Source organism: Solanum verrucosum, unplaced genomic scaffold, assembly GCF_900185275.1.
Source record: "Solanum verrucosum unplaced genomic scaffold, falcon-dt-bn FXZP01000050.1, whole genome shotgun sequence".
NCBI classification, from domain to species: Eukaryota; Viridiplantae; Streptophyta; class Magnoliopsida; order Solanales; family Solanaceae; genus Solanum; species Solanum verrucosum.
The window spans coordinates 1,507,413-1,528,066 of NW_026020020.1; the positions used below are offsets into that span (position 1 = coordinate 1,507,413).

Consider the following 20,654-nt stretch of genomic DNA (forward strand, 5'->3'; position numbering starts at 1 on the left):
TCATTGTGATGGAGAACCTGTAAATTTTTCTAATTCCACGTTAAAAACACATACGAAGTAAAAGACAACATCAACAACTCAGAAAAAGTAACATAATTAAACCCAAAAACTGGAAGGAAAACCCAAAAAATTATGATTAGAATAAAAAATTACCTCCAATTTCAATAGCCAAATGAAAATTTTCATCACCAAATTGATGCACCAGCTCGAAACTCTAATTTTCCATTAATTTTCTCGTACTCTCCGAAAATGCCATACCTCAATTTCAAAGTCTCTTCTTCTCATTCTCCACCAAGAGTGAGAATAGGAGGAATGAAAAAAAATAATTAAAGTACAATTTTCAGCATAAAAGAGTTGTACCAAGAGAATTGAAAATTGTACTTTACCATTGAACTCTATCATAAAAGAGTTTTACCAAGAGAATTGAAAATTGTACTATACCATTGAGCTCTATTACTGATAAATAAACACGTGTACTATAGTCCTTCTGCATCCTATGGTATGTTATTTTGATTCTTTGTCATTTTTAACTTTGATTATTTTTTTCTGAGTTGTTGATGCTGTCTTTTACTTCGTATGTGTTTTTAACGTGGAATTAGAAAAAAGTTACTAGTTCTCCATCACAATGAAATGGGTGCAACAAAGGAAGAAAGAGAATGAAGTAAAACTCAGCAAAAACCTTGTGAGCTTTTGGCGCTCTATCTTTAACTAATTTTGCACAAGCATGTACTAATTCACTATTTTGTCTCAATTTCATAGGCGTATATGGTATTAGGAAGAATTCAATGAGAATACAGAAAGGCTATATATATATAAATATATATATATATATATATGGGGGGGGGGGGAGGGGATAGACAATTGTGAGACCAACAATGTCATAACTGAGTGAATGTAGGGTCTCTTAAATGTAACATATTCATAAGATGAGTATCGTAGAAATATGAATGTTAAGATGGATATGCAACATTAGAAAAAGTTACAAATAATCACAACAGATGGTGCAACTAGCTCAAGCATTTGGTTATATATTCTACGTAGACCTCCAAATATGCTATTTCATATACAATATAATAGGACAACTAAAGGCGTTAAAAAGAAACAAGGTAGACCAAAAATCGAATGGAGGAGAATTGTCTCAATAGAGACCTAAAATCCTTCAGAATTAGAGTGAAAATGTGAAGGTACTTGGCCATCATATTTGTTTCTACTTCTCAAGTAGCTCCCTCAACTAACTGATTCCTTCATAGGTATTTCATTGAAGAGACTTTCTTATTTCTCAACTTACGAACCTAACAGTCGAGAATCTCGACTGGGACCATTTCGTCAGAGAGACTATCCTTCACACCAACACTCTATAAGGGCACAACTGATGTCATATCACTCATACACTTCTTCAATAGGGACACATTAAACACCGGATGCACTGATGTCAACTCTGCATGTAAATCTAACTCATAGGCCACATTACAAAAATGTCTCACAATCTGGTAAGGACCTACATCGTCGGGACTAGATTTCCCTTTCTTACCAAGCCTCATCACCTCTTTCATAGGTAAAATTTTTAGATATACCTAATCATTAAACGCAAATTCAAGCTCTCTTCACCTCACATTTGCATGTGATTTCTGTCTACTCTAAGTCGTTCTCAACCTATCCTTAATAAGTTGAACTTTTTGCATAGCCTCATTAACTAATTCAGGACCTATCAAAGCCACTTAACCAACCTCAAACCACCCTATAGTAGATCTATACATCCTACCATAAAGCTCCTCAAATGGAGTCATCTGAATACTGGAGAGGTAACTGTTATTATAAGCAAATTCAATTAGAGGTACGTGATCATTTCAATTACCTTTGAAGTCGATCATGCAAGATCTCCACATATCCTCCAAAATTTAAATAATACGTTTGACCTGACTATATGTTTGTGGGTGAAAAGTTGTGCTAAGCTTAACCTGAGTACCAAGACATTTTTGAAACAATTTCCAAAACTGAGTAGTGAATTGAGTACCCCTATTTGAGATGATGGATAAGGGAACCCTATGCAATTTCACCAACTCTCGGATGTAAAGTCTAGAATAATCCTCGATTGAATAAGAGGTTTGTAACACCCCGTATATAGAAACTCGAGTGGAAATTGAAAAGTGTAAAAGGTTGTCAATGCACTGATTCCACGAGCCCATATATGGACCATAGGAACCAATCGTGGGTTGAGTCCTGAAAGTTGAAAAATATTATGTCCCATATAATTTTCTACGGATCAACAGGACAGACCGTAAGAGGATGTATGGTCCGTAGAGGAGGCTCGTAGAACAGTTTTCAAACTTAGTGAAATTTCCACATCTTGAGATTTTATGGATGGCTTGTACGACCGTAGTTATTAGCTCGTAGTCAGTAGAAAGTTGAGCCCAATATATTTTCTATGGTTATCCAGTATGGCCCGTAGAAGGACATGTGGACCGTAGTTATCCGTTCGGGGAAAGTGCTATGGACTTATAGGATTTTTGCACCAGGGGTTCTACGTGTTATAGAAGGTTCCACGGCCCATATGAAGGGGTCCGTAGAAAGTGACTCAGAAGTTGGTCACCATTTCTCTACCTACGGTTGATCAGTAAGGTCCGAAAAAGTTTGTACGGATCGTACATGGTGCTCGTAGAGTCGATCCAACAGTTTGAAATCGGGTTAGTTTAGTCTATTCTTACCCCCTTCTAAGTCTAATCCCAATATTTTTACACCTCATTAAGGTTATTATCATTTAGTTTGACCCTAACACTAACATACACACTTCTTAGACTTAAAGCAAAAATATAAGAGGAGAAAGCTAGGGTTTTCAAGCGTTTCTTCAAGTTCTTCAAGTTTCCTCAAGAAATTCGTTCTTGCAGGTATGTAAGGTTATTCATAGTGTTGGACTAAGTTTTTCCTCACACACTACATCTAAATTCAGTCAATAAGAGTTGAATCAAATATTCTTTCCGAAGTCCCATGAAATTTTGAATTCAAATTGTGTTATTAATCCAACTCTGATTTCTTAATTATGAGATTATAATATTTTATACATGGATATCCTTGATTGTTGTTCATGCTTATATTTTCACATGAACCCTAGTTGATGAGATTTTGTTGAAAGCCTTTGTAAAATTATTTTCCTCGCATTGATTTTGGAATTTAAAGAGAGTCCAAGAGTAACATTAAAGCATTATGTTGAGAAGAGTTTTAAGGGAACTTTAATGATCCCAAAGGTATTATTTTATATTGAGTAAAAAACACTATTTCCACAAAAGCATAATGAGTTTTCAGAAGCATTTCATATAGATAAAGTAAAGTTCAGTTATCCCCATAAAGAGGGTCTTTTGAGTATTAACTCAACTCAAGTGATTATTTATATGAGCATTAGAGTATATATTTTTTAAATAGTATTGGGCACCGATTTGGGTAAGAGTAAAGATAACTCAAACTTTATAACCTACGTCGCTAGCGTATATAGGATCGTACCGCAAGACGGGCAACTCCTCACCTGCCTCTAGAAGGATTTTAGTAGATCCATAAGTTAAAGTTGTGTTCTATACTTCGACAAGGTATAGGGTGGCTCTGCCAATGTGGGTAAGACATTTTATCATCACAAGGCTCATAGTGATGGTTGTCGATTTGAAAAATTCCCTAATAAAGTAAAATATTTATATTTCAGTAATTGCTATCATTGCATCTTATAGTGTCAAGCTTAAATGATTTTACTTCACGTGCATGCTTTACTTCAGTTGAGTTACTTTCAGTCCTTCAGATCAATTATCAGTTTCATTCAGCTTTATTGCATACCGTACATTCTATGTACTAACGTCATTCAATATTTCATCATTTTATGATGTAGATACAGGTTTTCAGGATCATTAACAAGCACTTCGTTGAGATCACACCATCCACTCGTCATCTTTTGGTGAGGTCTCTTTTCTTTCGGAGGACTCCAGTTTTATCGCTTTAGTAGTAGTAGCATTTTAAGGTTTGTCGTGGGTCTTGTTCTGACACCTATCTTTAGACAATAGAGGCTTCATAGATAGGCAAATTTAGAGAGTCTCTTAGTATTCAGTTTCAAATATTTTGTTAAACTTTTAACATTTATATTCAATATTTTTAGACACTTTTAAGATCCAGCTAATTTTTTTAAATGTTCTTCATATTTAAACTTATGTATGCTTGAGTTAGTCTTCTGCTAAGTATTCAGTCAGCCCAAGGGTTCGCTTAGGGATCAGAAATGATTTTCGAGTACCAGCCATGTTTAGGGTATAGGCTCAGGGTGTGACAATGTCTTAGCTGGCAGGAAGTGTGCTAACTTAGTCATCCGATCTACGACCACCCATATTGAATCATATTATCGACGCGTGCTAGGCAAACATGTGGTAAAGTTTATATTCAAATACTCCCACTTCCAAGTAGGAATGTTGATTTCCTGAGTCATACATCTTGATTTTTTATGTTCAACCTTAACTGTTGGCAATTTGGGCACTTAGCCATAAATTTTGCAATATCCTTCTTCATACCATTCATCAATAGACTTGTCATAGGTTACGGTACATCTTAGTGGCCCTTGGATGAATCGAATACCAAGATAGAATCTCCTGCCTCAATCCATCGATATCTAGGACACATAAATGGTTCTGATAACTAAGCATACCATATCCCCTTTGGAGAAAGCCTAAAAGTCTTCCTAATGACTGCTTCCTTCAATTCAACCTAGGTTGGATCATCATGTTGCTTTGCCTTAACATCCTCACATGAGAGGATTCTGAACCAGTTTGAATAATAACTCCACCATCCACTGAATCCACCAGACGAACTCCCAAACGAGCCAATTTACTTCTTGAAAGTTGTGCCCTTTCCTGTACTTTTCTGCTATAATTAACACATATTTTGTCTTGTAAGAAATTTTATCATTGATGGTTGAATTTTACTTGTACAGATACACCAACTCAGAGTGCAATACAATGAGGAAGATTTGCAAGATATATCAGGCACTAGTAAGTGGTGTGATGGATATGGATGAGGTAACAGCATAGCATTATTCTCAAAACTATTCTCAACATGATGCTTTCATCAAAATTTATTTATGAAAGTAAATATGCGTAAGACGAAAGCATTTATCATTTTGATTTCATGTATATGAGTGTCTATGGTGAGATTAGGAATATGGCTATCTCATCCTTGTCTAGGCGAAAAGTGGTGAATTTTGAAGTTTGATTCATATTAAATTTAGTGATCGAAAGTTTTGTAATGTCAGACATTTTAACTATTTTGCTTCTTGAATGAATTATTCTTTTTTTCCCTTTGAATGAATTATTTCTTTTATTTTTGTGTATGGTTAATAACTCAATAACCGAACCAAATCAAACCAAAACCAATAAATATATATCATATTTTATTTGATTTGATTTTAATAAATTAAATAAAATATGAACAAGATGTAATTAGCTCTTAACATTACGGGATTTATGCAACTTTTACTTATTTTTTTATTTAGCCCACAAGCCGGCCCAACCCATATTGCTAAAGCCCTATAGACTAGCAGGCTTAACTGAGCCGGTCTAAAAAAAATTCTTAAATAGGCTCCAAAGATCTTAACCCAACCCCATTAAATCACAAGTTAGCCTATTCTACTTAAGCATCTACTCATCATTTTCCGATTGACAATGCTTCAGATTTGGCTAATATACAGTGTCAGAGAGGATCGTGTTTGACAATTGAATTAAACAAGGCTACCTTGGTAGATGTCTCAATTCAAAGTATACTACTTCATCTTTCAGATAATGTAAATTAGACGAGAGATGGATTCTGCAATCCTTCAAACACGAGAAGAAGTAGCCAAACTCCAGCTACAATATCTCCCAACTTATAACCTAAATCTTTTTATTGGTCAAAAGAAGGGAAAAAAAACAAGAAACAAAAGTGGAATCTTTACAGCATATGCTGGGGGCAGCTTTGTATCACCATCACATCACTCTAATAGGTGAGGTGGGACCTGACTTGGAAAAAAGAGTCCCTCCTCTTACTATTTTTTTAAGCTAATTATTCTTTTGAGCCCAGCTGTCAATAACAATATTATGCATGTCATTGGATTTACAACTTTTTCACAACAAAATAAACAGCCACTTGACAATAATAACAAAACAGGAGGGCAAGGGGGAAAAATTGGAACATCAAAAATGCGAAATGCTACTTAACTTCTTCCACCTACCAAACTCTTGATAATTTATTGCTGTATTCCCCATCAAATACAACAAATACAAAGCTACTTGCAAATATTACAGACCCTAGAATTCTGTAACCAAAAAGACGGCAACAACTGTAACCATCTAGTCTACTGCCCTATGGTTTCCTGGATTAAACTTACAAAAACTATTGTACATTCTGGCAAAAAGACACTTGCCACAGGGAGACCACACTCTGGCCTCCTTTCCAATCAACTACCTGCTCACATCCCCTTTACTTCTCCAAGAATCATCCTCTCTCATGATGCTTCCCGCCTGCCCACTAAATTGTTCAGCTTTCGCATAATGCATTTTTATGGCAGCCACCGGATCTGACACAACACCAGTGCACTGCAGAATCCCTCCTCTTCCAACAACCACCCCCCTTGCTTGTTGTTGCATACCAGCCACAACATCAAACCCATTTCTTCTTTGCATCTCAGACAACACCGCGTCTTGCCTCTGTTTCATCTCTATAGTAAAAGGCTGCACATCTCGATTTCTGTACACTTGATAATCTGATCCTGCTACTCCATTGTTGCTACTTGAATCTCTTGCTGCAAACACAGGGGGACTGTTCAGATTCCGCTCAGCGGTCTTCACAACCCCATGCAAACTAGGCTGCTCCATTTTGGTGGAAGCTATCGCATAATTACCAAATGCCGCAGGATATTTAGCCAGCAGGATAGCAGAATCGGGCAACGAAGAAAACCCTGTCTGTATTCTATTCCCATCCCAAAAACCAAAACTCCTCACTGGATGATTCTCAGAACCCAGGAAGTTATTTCGCTCGAATTTTGCAGTGGCTGAATTGCCTTCTAAACTATGACTTGCACTAAAGGAATCGCTACCAACTTTCAACTTCTGATTGCTACCATCACTCCGCTCTGCATTAGAACTGGGATTTGCCTTGGGGCATGGTTTACTGAGAATCTGTCCGAACAATTTCACATCGCCATTCCCACAAGGTTTCTCCACAATTGATGAACTACTTCCTGTCTGTTCTCGGTTGGGAATCAGATCAGAAACGGAACAACCACCGCGATTTGTACCACTGCACGTCTGGAGAAAGCAACCAGTTGTAGAAAATGTATCAAATTGTAGATTCCTACCCACCTTCTGGATTTCTTGCAATGCAGCCGATGCTCTGCAGCCCGGATCTCCATTCTCCGTGAGAGCAGACTCTCCCAATAAATAGCTGCCAAGAATCTGGCAGGATTCAACCTGGGCTAGCCGTGAAGTGCTCGACAAGGGCTGCTCAGCTGACTGAGTAGCATTCTCACACTGCTTATCACCAACATTCTCAAGTTCCAGCTCTGATAATTTATCAGCATTAGAAGCTTCAGACATCTGTTTCCTCTGAAATGAAATATTGCTTTCCAAGTAATTCACATCTAGCTTACACTCAGAATCAGATTCTAACTGAGTCATATTCCGGGATCCATTAAGAGGACATAATCCCCCTCCCCTAGCAGCAGCAAGACGAGAACTATTCCCAAACAACACCACATTGGGCTTTCTGTCTTCCAAAGAGCAGTTTGACCTACCTACTTCAGTTATTTCTGCTTTTCTATTTTTCAAAACATGTTCAGGCGAAGAAACTACTCCCCTGATTTCTTCCCCTAAATGCTTGGCAGAAACTTCACACGGTATGTAAGGCAGGCCAATCTCTGAGGCATCTCCATCAATTTCAACACCTTCCCGAGAAACTGTAACCATATTCTCATCCCCTTGACCACTTCCAATACAAACACCAATCTGAATCTCACAGTCCCTGTTAAACTCCACCTCTTGCTTATCTACATGACAGTTTACCTGAACTGAATTCTTAGACACAAGTTCAGTATCTACAGAATCCAGTTCTCCAGCCTCGTCTTTGTCATCAGAACTGGTCAAATCAGGCTTTAAAATCCCTGCATCCATACATAAATCAGATACATTTTCCAACATCAAACTTGACTTTTCATTACACAACAGCTTAGTCTCCATAACACAAGCATCAGGATCACTTCCACCATTAACATTAAGCCTCTCCAAATTGCCAGATCCAGGAAGAATCTTATCTAATCCAAGACACTTCCTAGCCTTGCTAAAGAAGATCTTGCACTGATCACGGGATCTCGTTCCAACACATCTTGAGACCATAACAAAATCCTTTCCATAAGCTGACACAGCTTGGACGAAGGTTGATTTCTCTTCGTCTGTCCAATCAGTAGGATCCATCTCCCCACAGCTCTCGTCTGAACAGGTTTCATCATCAACACTCTGGGTAACCTCAGGAGTCCGGGGCAATCTGGTCGACAAACCCACTTTCAGGTGCTTCCATTCCTGGTTCCCTTCACCAGGATCAACTGAACTCGTAATGCAAGAACTCATAGCTTCTGATGATAAGGATCCACAGATACCAGCCAAAACATCAGCAGCCACTGTTTCTCTTTCACTCTGACATACATCAAGACTGTTTGACCTCTCCAACTCATTGGCCATTCGAACACTGTACTTTGACATACCCTTTGGCTGAATTTCAATACTATCCTCCACATTAGCTGCAATTGCTGATGCAGCACCTAAGATATCGAGAGAAACAGAATTAGCTTCACGGTTCCATCTTTTCCCAGAAGAAGCAACAAGGTAGGTATTTGCTGAACAAACTTTTGCTTGTTTAGAGTAATCTGGTTTCCTCCTTGTTCTCTCAAAACAATCTGATTTGTGATTCTTGTAATAGAACTCAATGCAGTCAGCAGTTGTTTTGTGATCAAGAAAAGAAGCTATCTTCCTGAAGTCTTTCCTAAAGGTAGCAAGCTTGTCAATAAAGATTTCTCTCTCCTCAGGGGTCCACGGATTGATCAGACCCCTTTCTTCCTCGACAGCACAAGGATCTGCCACCAGACTGTTCTTTGAAATGAACCTTGACATTGTCCTCTCCTTCTGATCTAAAATTAAAGCAGGCATCCTTAATGTGTTCCTGTAGACCTTTGCCCCAAGTTCTGAGAGTAGCCTGCTTGCAAAGTTCAATATTTCAGATGACGGTACCAGACTTAAGCTTCCAACTGCATTGGCAAAAAACATTTTTTCAAATCAGTATTGCAAAGAAGACAACATGAAGGCAAATGAAGACACTAGGTATGCTAAAGCCAAAGAAGAAAACAGCTCCACACATATATACAGACTTCAGAAGAAGCAGATATTACAGAAGTAGCAATTATTTTAAATGAAGGGTATCCAAGCCGGGTGCATATGGGATCTCTCGTGTAATTATTTGGGATTTAAAACTGGGTTTGTTAGGTTGTTACTTCTATGCATGGTGTCATCACTTATATGCCCCAACCAGTCAGCCAACCCCAGTCATCCCCCCCTTGGGACCAATATTAAAGCGCTAGTTCAATTAGAAACAAACAACTTACAAATAATCACAAACACATTGCTATCTATGCATGTTGTCATCACTTCAATGCCCCAACCAGTCAACCAACCCCAGTCATCCCCTTGGGACCAATAATTAAAGCGCTAGTTTAATTAGAAACAAACTTACAAATAATCACAAACACATACAAACATCTTACAATCCTTTTACTTAAATACTACTGACCTTCCTAAAACATTTTTAAGAAAACCAAAAAAAAAAAAAAAACAGTAAGGGGGACTACGACAACAACAATATACCCAGTGAAATCCCACTAAGTGGGGGGTCTAGGGAGGGTAGAGTGTACGCAAACCTTACCACTACCTCGAGGGGGTAGAAAGGCTGTTTCTGAAAGACCCTCAGCTCAAGTGCATCAAACCCAAGTAAAAAAAGGACACGGGGACTGCAGATAACTAAATTACAAACAAAAAGATCAAAAGTGCCATTTAGTACATGCCATTCTCGTCCTTCTGAAATTTATTGCAAGCGTCCACAATCAAATTTGAGAAGTAACCTCGCTTATATCAGACATGATTAAAAGTAGGATTATTGCTGATTTAAGAGAAGGTGAAATAAATTCAAATCAAAGAAAGTTGTGTCCAACACAATCCAACTTGGATACCATAAATTAGTCATGCAACAGTCAACAAAACCGAGACAACTCAATAAGCTGTCAAAAAGATAACTGGCATAATGACCAACCTAAAAAAAAAAAAAGCATGAGGTTGAGGTCCCCTCCCAATAGAGATTTCTAATTAGTCATGCAGCAGTCAGCATACTAGAAGCAACAGAACTCTCGGGGGGGCAGGGGATGCATTTAACTTAGGTATTAGGTAGTCTTATGCCAGAAGGACATGTAAAGAACTTCCAGTACTTTTCACTTTTACTCTATATGTTTTCTGCCTGAGATGAATTTAAATGGGGAATATGGTCCGTGGTAGATTCATATAGCCAACCAACTTGTTTAGAATGGTGACAGTTTTTGTTGTAATAGAACTTAATAAACCAACTGAAAAGCAAATGGGTATAATTACTGAACTAGGATAACAAAACAAGTTTTCAGAAGGAAAAAAGGGGGAGAACTTCCCTCTCAGTAGAGAGGGGCCTTACAGCAAAAGTTGGGCAACAATAATTTTTAATTAAAGCTAGACTACATGAACCACATTAAGTCTAAAACATCCCTTACATTATTTTGAAGTTACCAAATTGAACAGCAATTCTTTCTACAAAGCTGGCACATGCACGGGAGACTGAAACTTGAAGTCGAAACTCAATCTAGATTTTAAAAATAGAGTTCAACTCATGAGGACAATACCATGACATTTACAAAAAAGGACCAGAGCACGAAACTCTCTTCCTCTACCTCCACTCTTGGTTAGTATGAGCTATAACTATGTCTGACTACTCCCAGGCTATGAACAACAAATTGAGTTCACTTCGCTCCAAATCATCAAGACTTATAGAGCTTAAGTTTGATTCACCTAACTACTCCTTAACTTTGGATCACAATGTTGAATTCTGCACCCAAACCTTGAATAAAAACAGCACAAACACAATTCAACTCAAAAGATAGTAATACCAACTTGAGGTAAGAAGAGAGTAAGGGTACAGCAAAAGACCAAAAATCCAGATATTGAAAATTCTTCCACTTCGGTATTTCAGAATTTTAATCTATATAACAATAATGCTTCCACCTAAAAATACGCACTCATAACATAGCAACTAAGCTAATTAAGGGCTATATTAAGAGAGGGAAAAGGAGCACAAAGGATTAATGGTACAGAGAAGATAAAAGGAAATAACTTACCAGTAGCAGAAAATCGTGAACGAATTGTGGAACGGTGTTTTTGATGTCCTATCTGCACAGGGCGCAGACTGAAGTCAAACTTTTTCTGAGACTTCGCACGAAACTTCCTAATGGAAAGCATGCGAATATCTTCCTTCCAAAGGTGCTGATGTACCCTAAACTTTAAGGCAATTATCTTTTCTTTGAACTGTTGAAACTGCTTCCTCTTTACAAATCTTTCCTTAACCGCAGGATCAATTTGCAACGAAGAGCCTCTGACAGCTCTTGAAAAATCAAAACTGCATTTGCTGGCAGGCAGTAGGTTCTTAAATACTTCAAATGCTCTTTCTGCAGAATCTTTGTTGGCAGCTATTACCAAATTATATAAAGCATCTTTTCCACAATTCGAACTGCCATTAGAAGCGGAATGAGAATAATTTGCAGTTGGCTGGGAGCTCTCCCAGCAAGCAATTGTGTCCCTTGCTTTTTCCTCATTGAAGTTGCATAGCTTTACATCTGAACTTCTAGACTTAGCCTTCTCCTCAGTGAAACTGCACATGTTGACATTCAATCTTCTAGACTTACTGTCATCTGAAATCAACATTCCACCATGTCTCATGGCATTAACAGGTTCCACACTTTTCTCCAAGGGCAATTGAACAAACTTTGAAGTTGCACTACCAGGGCTATCAATGTCCTCTACTTTCACCTCGGTCGGCTCATTACCATGTATATTAGCCTCTTCCTCTCCCATCAAATCATCCGGTATATCAACTAGCAAAGGAGCAGGTCTAGAAGCTGTATTAGAAGTAGCGCCTTGATCTTCATGAGAATTTGCATAGCAATCTTTTGGTGGAGAACAGGAAGCAGATGGAACAAGCTGGTTATTTTCAGGTCCAGAGATCAATGTCTTCAGTTCATTCTCAAGTGAATCAATCTCAACTTCAGTTTTTTCCAGGGCCTTAGTAATATCACTCTTCCACACTATCAACTTGTTAACTGCAGTTGATCTCATAAAACCAGAGTCCACAGAATTTGGGTCCTCTGATTGTAGCAATTCATTGATTGAAGAGTTCAAATTGGAAATTTGAGCAAGATCCCAATTCTCTAAGTTAAAACCTGATCCCTCAGAGTAATACTGGGAGACAACACTGGGTGAGCCACATAAATTACCAACATCCTGATCAATGTTTGTTGCCTTGACTAGTTGTTTATCCTCAAGACCTGTTATTATCAAGCATGGGCAAAAACTGTGAATTAGATACTAATCCTCTGAGCCAAGCAGAAACAAATTGTGAATAATTTTTTTTTCTTTTCTTAATCTCTTATACCGAAAAGGCTTAATTGTCTAGCTCTCCAGGTGTTCAACTGCAAACCCATAATTTCAGATCAACCCACTAAAAAGGAAAAGAAAGGACAGCGAGAAATAAAAACCAATACTATGACTATGGACAAGATGAAGAGCATATGAATTTTCTTTACTCAATACTGTCAATGGAAGGAGATCCCTAGGATTCTGCTACAAAACCACACTATAAATAAGAAACATAGACATGTTTTGGTCCTTTGGCAAACCACAACAGATAGGAGCAATACGAGCTTTATCTCGTTTTTGAACAATTGAAGCACTCGAAAGCTCCACATTGAGAATAAAAAAACTTCCAAGACAAGGATATGCAGCAGCGAAGATGCAAAATATATGCTCCCCTACTAAAAGAAAATGTTATATAAGCTAGTGAGTCACTTCATGTGTTGGATCAGCAAAGAAGCCAAAAAGAACAGATAGAGCTTAAGAGTGTCAATCACTAGATACTGGAATTTGTTGAATAAGACCATATCAAGTTTTTCTCAAAAAGAGCATATCAAGAACTATAAATATAACATTTCAGTAACTGGAATTTTTTGTGAAACTTGTAATTAGTGTATCCTAAAGGTAAAGGTTGTGTTACATATTATGCCTGCAAATACCGATTTGAATCAAATCAGAAATCCATGATCTTCACCCAATAATTAAAATTTGAAAATAAGGATATTACACTTGCATTAAACTATAAATACCGAAGTTTGACGATTTGAATCAAATCAGAAATCCATGATCTTCACCCAATAATTAAAATTTGAAAATAAGGATATTACACTTGCATTAAACTATATAAGCATTTTCCATAAATTAATTTTTTTTAACATTCAAATTAATAGCATGTTTGGTCAAACTTCTAAAATCAGCTTATTTAGAGAAGAGTTCTTCAAAAAATACTTTTGGTGAGAAGCAGTTTGTATTTTACCACATAAAATTGACAGGCACTTTTGAACAACAATTAGTGCTTGGCCAAGCTTTTTTAAAAGTGAGTCTTAAGTGTATGTTTCTCAAAAGTGTTCTACAAAAAGAGTCCTTTTGGGGAAAAGCTAATTTTTTAGCTTCTAAAAAGCAGCTTATGCTACTCGCCAGAAGCACTTCTTTCTCTCAAAAACTTGACCAAACATCTCACCTTTTAAGAATTAAGTACTTTTGGTCTCCCAAAATCCTGGCCAAACAAGCTATAAGGCCAAAAATATTGTCGCTATTGCTAAAGCAGTGAAACACAGACCCAAAAGAATGTCAAAGAACAGCTCCTGACAGTTTAGACTCTTTAACACAAACAACTACTTAGATCCCGTCTTTTCCAGCATTCTTCTGCATATTCTCTAGTATTCTTTTCTCAGCCTCTTATTTGTTCATTTGGCATTCATTTAATCCTTTGGCAATTTTCTGCTCCATAAAAGATCAAGTTCTGCTCGGTCCACACACTGTGCATCTAATTTCACAACATTAAAATAAGGAATTACTTGAGAATAATACCTGGTGAAGAACTACAAGCAACTGACGAAGGTGTGGCAGGAGAGGGACAATCTGGAAAAACAGCAACTCTTGGGCTTCTATCTGCCAGGTTCAAGGGCTGAGAATGACCAGGTTCCGCACTATCACCGGATATAGAAGCTCCCACCTTTACAGCATTATCCTCAGGACCTTCAACTTTCTTCTTCTCATACTTGGCCAGTCCTTCTCCCCAACCCAGACGCGGTTTCTTCCTGGAAGTTGTCTCTTCAGAGGGGGCAGCAGAAGTTACACAAGCAGTTGCATCCCCTGTAAGAGATTGAACAGCTTTTGAGTTTCCAAGCTGCAACTCAGGCTTTGTCTCATTAGAATCCACTCCCATGCTTTTCGAGCTACCAGAATGACTTAATGATCCCCTTGACGATAAGCTTCCAGACCGAGTCCATTTCAATGGCCTCCATTCGATTGACCCCAGCGAGCTCTCCCTCTCAAATCTTTGCCCTGCGCTTGCTGTTCCGTTAATACTACCACTCTTATTGTGCTGCTCTCTAGAGTGAGATTGATCACATGTGTTAACATGCTCAGAATGAGGATGGGAAAGACTGTGAGGCACCACAACATCCATTGACCTCTGATCATTTGTAGCATCGTTCTGTCTTGCAGAACCACTGGGGGATGCAGCTTCCCAAGAGTGACCACCTCTCCAGTCCCTCTGACCAAAGGACCTATTTTCCCTGCTATTTCTTCCATACTTCCCACCATCACCACGAGATGGCCGACTGCTCTCATCTTCAACAATCTTATCATTCGAACGAGAAGTCATGAAACCATGTCCGGGTTCTTCAAGACACATGTGATAACTACCCTGCTTACCACCATGACCTTCAGCAGAAAAAAATTCAATCCCCAATAAAATTAGGTAAAAAGAAAAGCAGGGAAAAAATCAACAGATACAAATAAAAAGGGAATTAAGAAGAAAAATGGATTTCACATGAGCTTTTTTAAACTTCGGACAAACCATAAACTGACAGATAAAACAAGAAAATCACAGATCTGCATACATATACGAAGAAAAATCAAGAGCTTTAGCACCAGATCAGCCCAAGATACAATCTATGTCTGCCTGAGTCATATACCCTATTAACTGAAACCTAAGAACTGAAAGACTACAGATCCAACCATGAAGAAGAAATAAAATTCTAATTCTAATTTTAGTAAAAGTAGAACCTTCAACCCAAAAACCACAAGACCCACAAATTTCTAGATCGACCCATTTGCTACATAACGATAATTTGAAATACCGAAAGGGTGCCGCAAAACCCTAGATCAAGGGCAGCATAAAAACTCACCAGAAGTGCCTCTAGAACGATAATCAGGATTCCATCGTGAAGAAGTGTAGTGGTGGTGCGGTGTAGGCTCCCTCCACCGATCGTGCTTCCTCTCCTTGAAGAAGTCCTTCCGATCCCAAGGCAATGGCTCTGGCGGCATCAATTCTACCCTCTAATTTTTTTCTCCTAATTTGCATCACACGTCCACACACAAAATCAAACAAAACCCACAACCACCAAAATCAAACCAAACAAATCCTGTCTTATAAAGGAAAGAAGAATTAAATAAAGATCCTAAAATCACCCAAAACTGCACCAAACCCCACGGCACAACCTTTAAAAAAACTAGGGTTAGGGTTTCACAAACTCAAAAAAAATAATAAAAATTGAACAAAACATTTGCTTCTTCTTCCTTTTAGCGTGGTTTCTTCTTCTTGTGGTGATTCTTGAATGGAGAATCAGATAGAGAATAAAGGAAGAGAGTGTTTTTGTGTTTGTGTTGTTGATAAGGGAAAAAAGAAAACACAGAGAGAGAGAGAGAGAGAGAGAGAAGAGAGGGAAAGAAGAAAAGGATTTTTTTATTTATTTATATTTTATTTCTCTCTTTTATTTTTTATATTTTTGACGAGATAAGAGAGAGAGAGCGCGGAACGTATGCGGATCTCAACCCACTAATTATGCCACAATTCATTCAACTTTTGCATCCGCTCAAATTTATTACCCTATTCTTATATTTTATTTTTTATTTTATTATTCTTATATTTTATTATTAGAAGTTCACTCCCTATTTTATTCTTTGTATATACTTATTATTATTTTCATTTACTTATTCCTTTTTGCGTGTGTTTCCAAATATATATATTTTTAAAAGTATTGAAAAACCTATTTACTTATTTTGAGGAAAAAAAACATTTTTTGAAAATAATAAATTATTAAAATCACTTTTAAATGGAAGCAACAACAGTTTTCTACTATTGGAAAGAAGTTAAAAATTTATGCTTCTTTAAAAAAAAGTAGAAAAATATTTTTTTAAAGATTAAAATATTTCTTCCATATATACATATTTACCAATATAATCATTTTAATCAATTAGCATATGTAATAAATTTGATTAAATTTTTCATTTACATAATAAATTTATACTTTATTTTATATTTATATATATTATTATTTTATATTTTATATATCATTTTACGTATTATTTTACAGAATTAGAAAGAAAAAAGGTAAAAAAAATATTTTTTTGCAAAATTAGAAAAAAAGAAGAAAAAATACCAATTAAAGATTTCAGCCCTCCCCGAAAAAGATATAATATTGATTTGAAAATTCGAAAATATATATATATATTTAATTAAAATTGTATAATTGATATTTAAAATAGTTTCTCTTTATAAAATAACTTAGTATTAAAAGTACATTGATACTTGACTTTTTTCGTAATTTGACTCTAAGAAGCTCTTTTTTAAAAGAATTGGTCAGAAACAAATTGCTTATTAAAAATATTTTTCAAATGAATTAGTCAAACACAAATTACTTTTGTCAAAAACACTTTTCTGCAAAACTATTTTTTTTTTTAAAAATCAAAAAATAAACAGTTTTTAACGACAATATGCCAAATAGACTCTTAGTTCCATTCTCGAACTATAGACAGTCTTGAAAACATCATTCTATTTGACTAATTGAACTTAAATATACTCTCGATCTACCACATGGTGTAGCAAGTGGATTCAAACTCTTGTATGAATGTGAGACTCTTAGTAAAAAATCGAGAAAAGTGTTGAAAACACCTCTAAACTTGGCGAGAATTTAGGAATGTATTTCACCCATGTGGCAAGATCATGTGAGTACTTATATTCAATTAGTCAAGTAGGTAGTGTTTTTAAGATTGACAATAGTTCGGAAATTAAACTAATAATTTGCACCAAGTTTAAAACTGTTTTCAATATTTCTCTCTAAAAAAAACTTGGAAAAATAGTTGAGAGTGACCAAAAAATGCAAAATTAAAAAAAATAACACAAATTTTGATTATTGACAATTTAAAAATTAGTGTTAATTTAAAATCTTCAAGTTTTATTATTTAGTAAAAGTTCCTACCTTCTTCATCCTCATTCCTTTTGTCGCAAGTGTCTCACCCATTTTTTTATACTGCCAACATCATCACCATCTCCTCATAAAAACTCCTTCACCATCACCACCTTCGTCGTCGTCATAATCATCATCTCATTTAGCAACTCCTCTTTTACCTTAGTTTCATCCAAAAAATTTCAACAATTGTCGAAGTTATTGCAATAATTATGCTAAAGTTATGGGGAAAAGGTTTAAAATATATTTGAACTTTGACCGAAATTGATGTAACAATACCAAACTTTGGAAAACACCTTTTACCCCCTCTGCACTATTTAATAGTATATTTTAAAGGTATATATGTGCCCACATGGACATCATAAATATTTCATCATTATAAATAATAACGTGTCCACGTGGGCATATATATACCTTTAAAATACACTATTAAATAGTGCAAAAGGGTAAAAGGTCCTCCATAAAGTTTGGTATCATAACAACAATTTCGACCAAAGTTGGAATATTTTTCATATCATTTCCCCTTAAAGTTATTGCAACAACTTCAACAATTGTTTGAGTATTGCAATAACTATGTTGAAATAACTTTGATAATTGCAATAATAACTCAAATAATTGTTGAAATTGCTACAAAAATTCAAATATTTATTGAAGTTGGCAACTATCGTAATTGTTATTGTAACAACGATCATATCTGCTTGATTTTCTGCATAATTTCTTTTAATGAATTAAAAAATTAAATATTTAAAAAATCTCAAAATCAAAACAAAATAGTCAGTAAAAATAAGAACAAAAAAAGAGAAAAATGTGATAAAAAAAAGTTATACGAGAAGTCACCCTCACAATAACCTGACGGTGAAGATAATAAAAATGAAAGTCATAATCCATGTAAGCATATCAAAATATGATATACAATATGGGATGATGTGATATATGTTGTTATATATATATATATATATATATATATCAAATAAAACATAGAATTTAGTGAATTTAAGATAAATCTCTTTAAAAGTTGAAAACTTCTTCAAAATGGTGCAACTTTTTTGTAATAACCCAGATTTCATTCATAAAACAACAATATGCTCCTTTGGAGTCCAAAATAAGTGAAATTGTAACATAATAGTTTTAAAATAAAAAATGAGTATTATTTGCTTTTAACTCAAGCCATGACCAAACACAAGTGCAAAATGTGTAAATACATGTCAATCACAAATAAATAATCTGACACACATAATCATCGAACAAAATAGGGTAGGTACCTTTCAAAGGTCATATATTCCTCATCCCTATCATTTTTTGTCGTCTTCGTCCCAACCCTTCTAATACCGCCATCATCATCACCATCTCATGCTCGTACTCTTCCACCACCATCATATTTTTCATTGTCATAGTCACCATCCCCTTGATTGACTCCATTTCTCACTTTCATTCAAATAATTAAACAATTGTTAATATTGTTACAATTATACTAAAATTGTTGCAGTAACTTCAACAGTTATTTGAATATTACAATAACTACGTTGAAGTAGTTGTGATAATTTCAATAATAGTTATAACAACTTAATGATTATTGAAATTATTGCAACATTTCAAATAATCGCTGAAGTTGGCAATTATCATAGTTGTCGCAGCAACAACTTCATATCTATTTCATTTTCTGCAAAATTTCTTTAAATGACTTTTAAAAAGCTTTTTTTTTCAAAATCAAAAACAAAATAGTCCATAAAAATAAGAACAAAGAGAGAATTCGATAAAAAGGATGAACATTGATAGTAACAACGATGACAAAGAAATAGAAGAAGGAGAAGAAGATGATGACGGAAAAGATAGAATAAGAAAATAGATACAGTGGGATATAGAAAAAGAAAGGAAGATCGTAAAGATAATGTTGAAAGAAGGGGGAAATTTTAAATTTTGAAATATCAAATAGGAGGGAAGACTTTTCAGAAAAATTAAAATTACAACTAAATTAGAAAGATCTAATTTCAACATGTGTGCTTAGGGGAATTAAATTACATTTTAAGAATAAAGTAGTCATTTCACCTATATCTATAATTGCAGCTCTTTCATATTACTCTTTCGATGACACCTATTAAGCCACATGTCTTCTACTATACTCTTTTGGTGACACCTATTAAGCCACATGTCTTCTACTAGCACCTTGTTGCCTCTTTATTTCATTTGTCTTCTCCATTCGATAAGGCTACTAATTTCTCTCTGTCCTATTTTTTTCATATGTTTTTTTCCTTCCATGTTTATTTTTGATTTGTAGTATTATTTTGAATTAATAGTGAGGTTTTTTAGCTAGACTAGATTATACTTATGCAAGATGTATTAACTTTTAAAAAAATGATTTTTAGGATCTTTTTCGCATTGTGAAAACCTTAGCTAGCCTCTTCTCTTAGAGAAAATATTTCAAATGACCAATAATTTGCCAATGGAATTTGAATTTTTTTACAGACATGTTTGTAACTATGTTAAAATATGCAACAAGGGTGCTTGATAATATGCCTAAAATAATTGAATATTTTTTTTAAAAAATACTTTATTTCCTTTTGATTGACGCTCTCCAATTTGAAGTTGGCTATTTCACTTCGTTGGATTTGATTTTATTGTTTCAATTAGTTAAATTGATATTTATGTGTATTTAATGGATCGACCCCCTCTTTTTTCTCTATTTGATTGACTGATGATCACATGTAGGTTGAATAAGAGTTTTTTCTTAGATGTGAGAATCGATTTCAGTATTAGCTAAGGAACTCACAAGAATGTCAAGTCTTTGCTTATACGAGGTAATTTTTTCGCAGTTATTGCACATCTATACTTCATTTCAATTTGAGATCATCTTAGCGTTGTCAGAGTTTATTAGACTTTTATGACGACCCACCACGTCATCATGCCACATAAGTACCACATGACACAAAGTTGCCCATTTGGAAAGATTTCAATAGGAAACTGGCTAGTCATTAGTAGAATATTCTAGAGAAATGGAGAGATT

General features: G+C 35.6%; 2 protein-coding genes across 2 annotated transcripts in view; both read right to left on the reverse strand.

The window, feature by feature from the left end:
- LOC125821071 (tetraspanin-6) overlaps positions 1-20,654 on the reverse strand; it is a 1,176,838-nt gene that overhangs the window by 1,022,339 nt on the left and 133,845 nt on the right. The gene's annotated exons all lie outside the window — the stretch shown is intronic.
- On the reverse strand, positions 6,218-15,851 carry LOC125821065 (uncharacterized). Its single transcript, XM_049500483.1, has 4 exons — positions 15,593-15,851; positions 14,268-15,125; positions 11,450-12,652; positions 6,218-9,289 (listed from the first exon to the last, which is right to left on the reverse strand). Exons 1-4 carry the CDS (start codon positions 15,729-15,731, stop codon positions 6,456-6,458), a joined length of 5,034 nt encoding a protein of 1,677 aa, XP_049356440.1. The 5' UTR covers positions 15,732-15,851; the 3' UTR covers positions 6,218-6,455.

Bases quoted from the DNA above. Each gene is read 5' to 3' on its own strand.
- LOC125821065 (XM_049500483.1), bottom strand. From the start codon at position 15,731: ATGCCGCCAGAGCCATTGCCTTGGGATCGGAAGGACTTCTTCAAGGAG. The intron at 12,653-14,267 runs GTATTATTCTCA...TGATAATAACAG, and splicing joins TGCTTGTAGTTCTTCACCAG to GTCTTGAGGATAAACAACTA. The intron at 9,290-11,449 runs GTAAGTTATTTC...TTGCCAATGCAG, and splicing joins TTCACGATTTTCTGCTACTG to TTGGAAGCTTAAGTCTGGTA.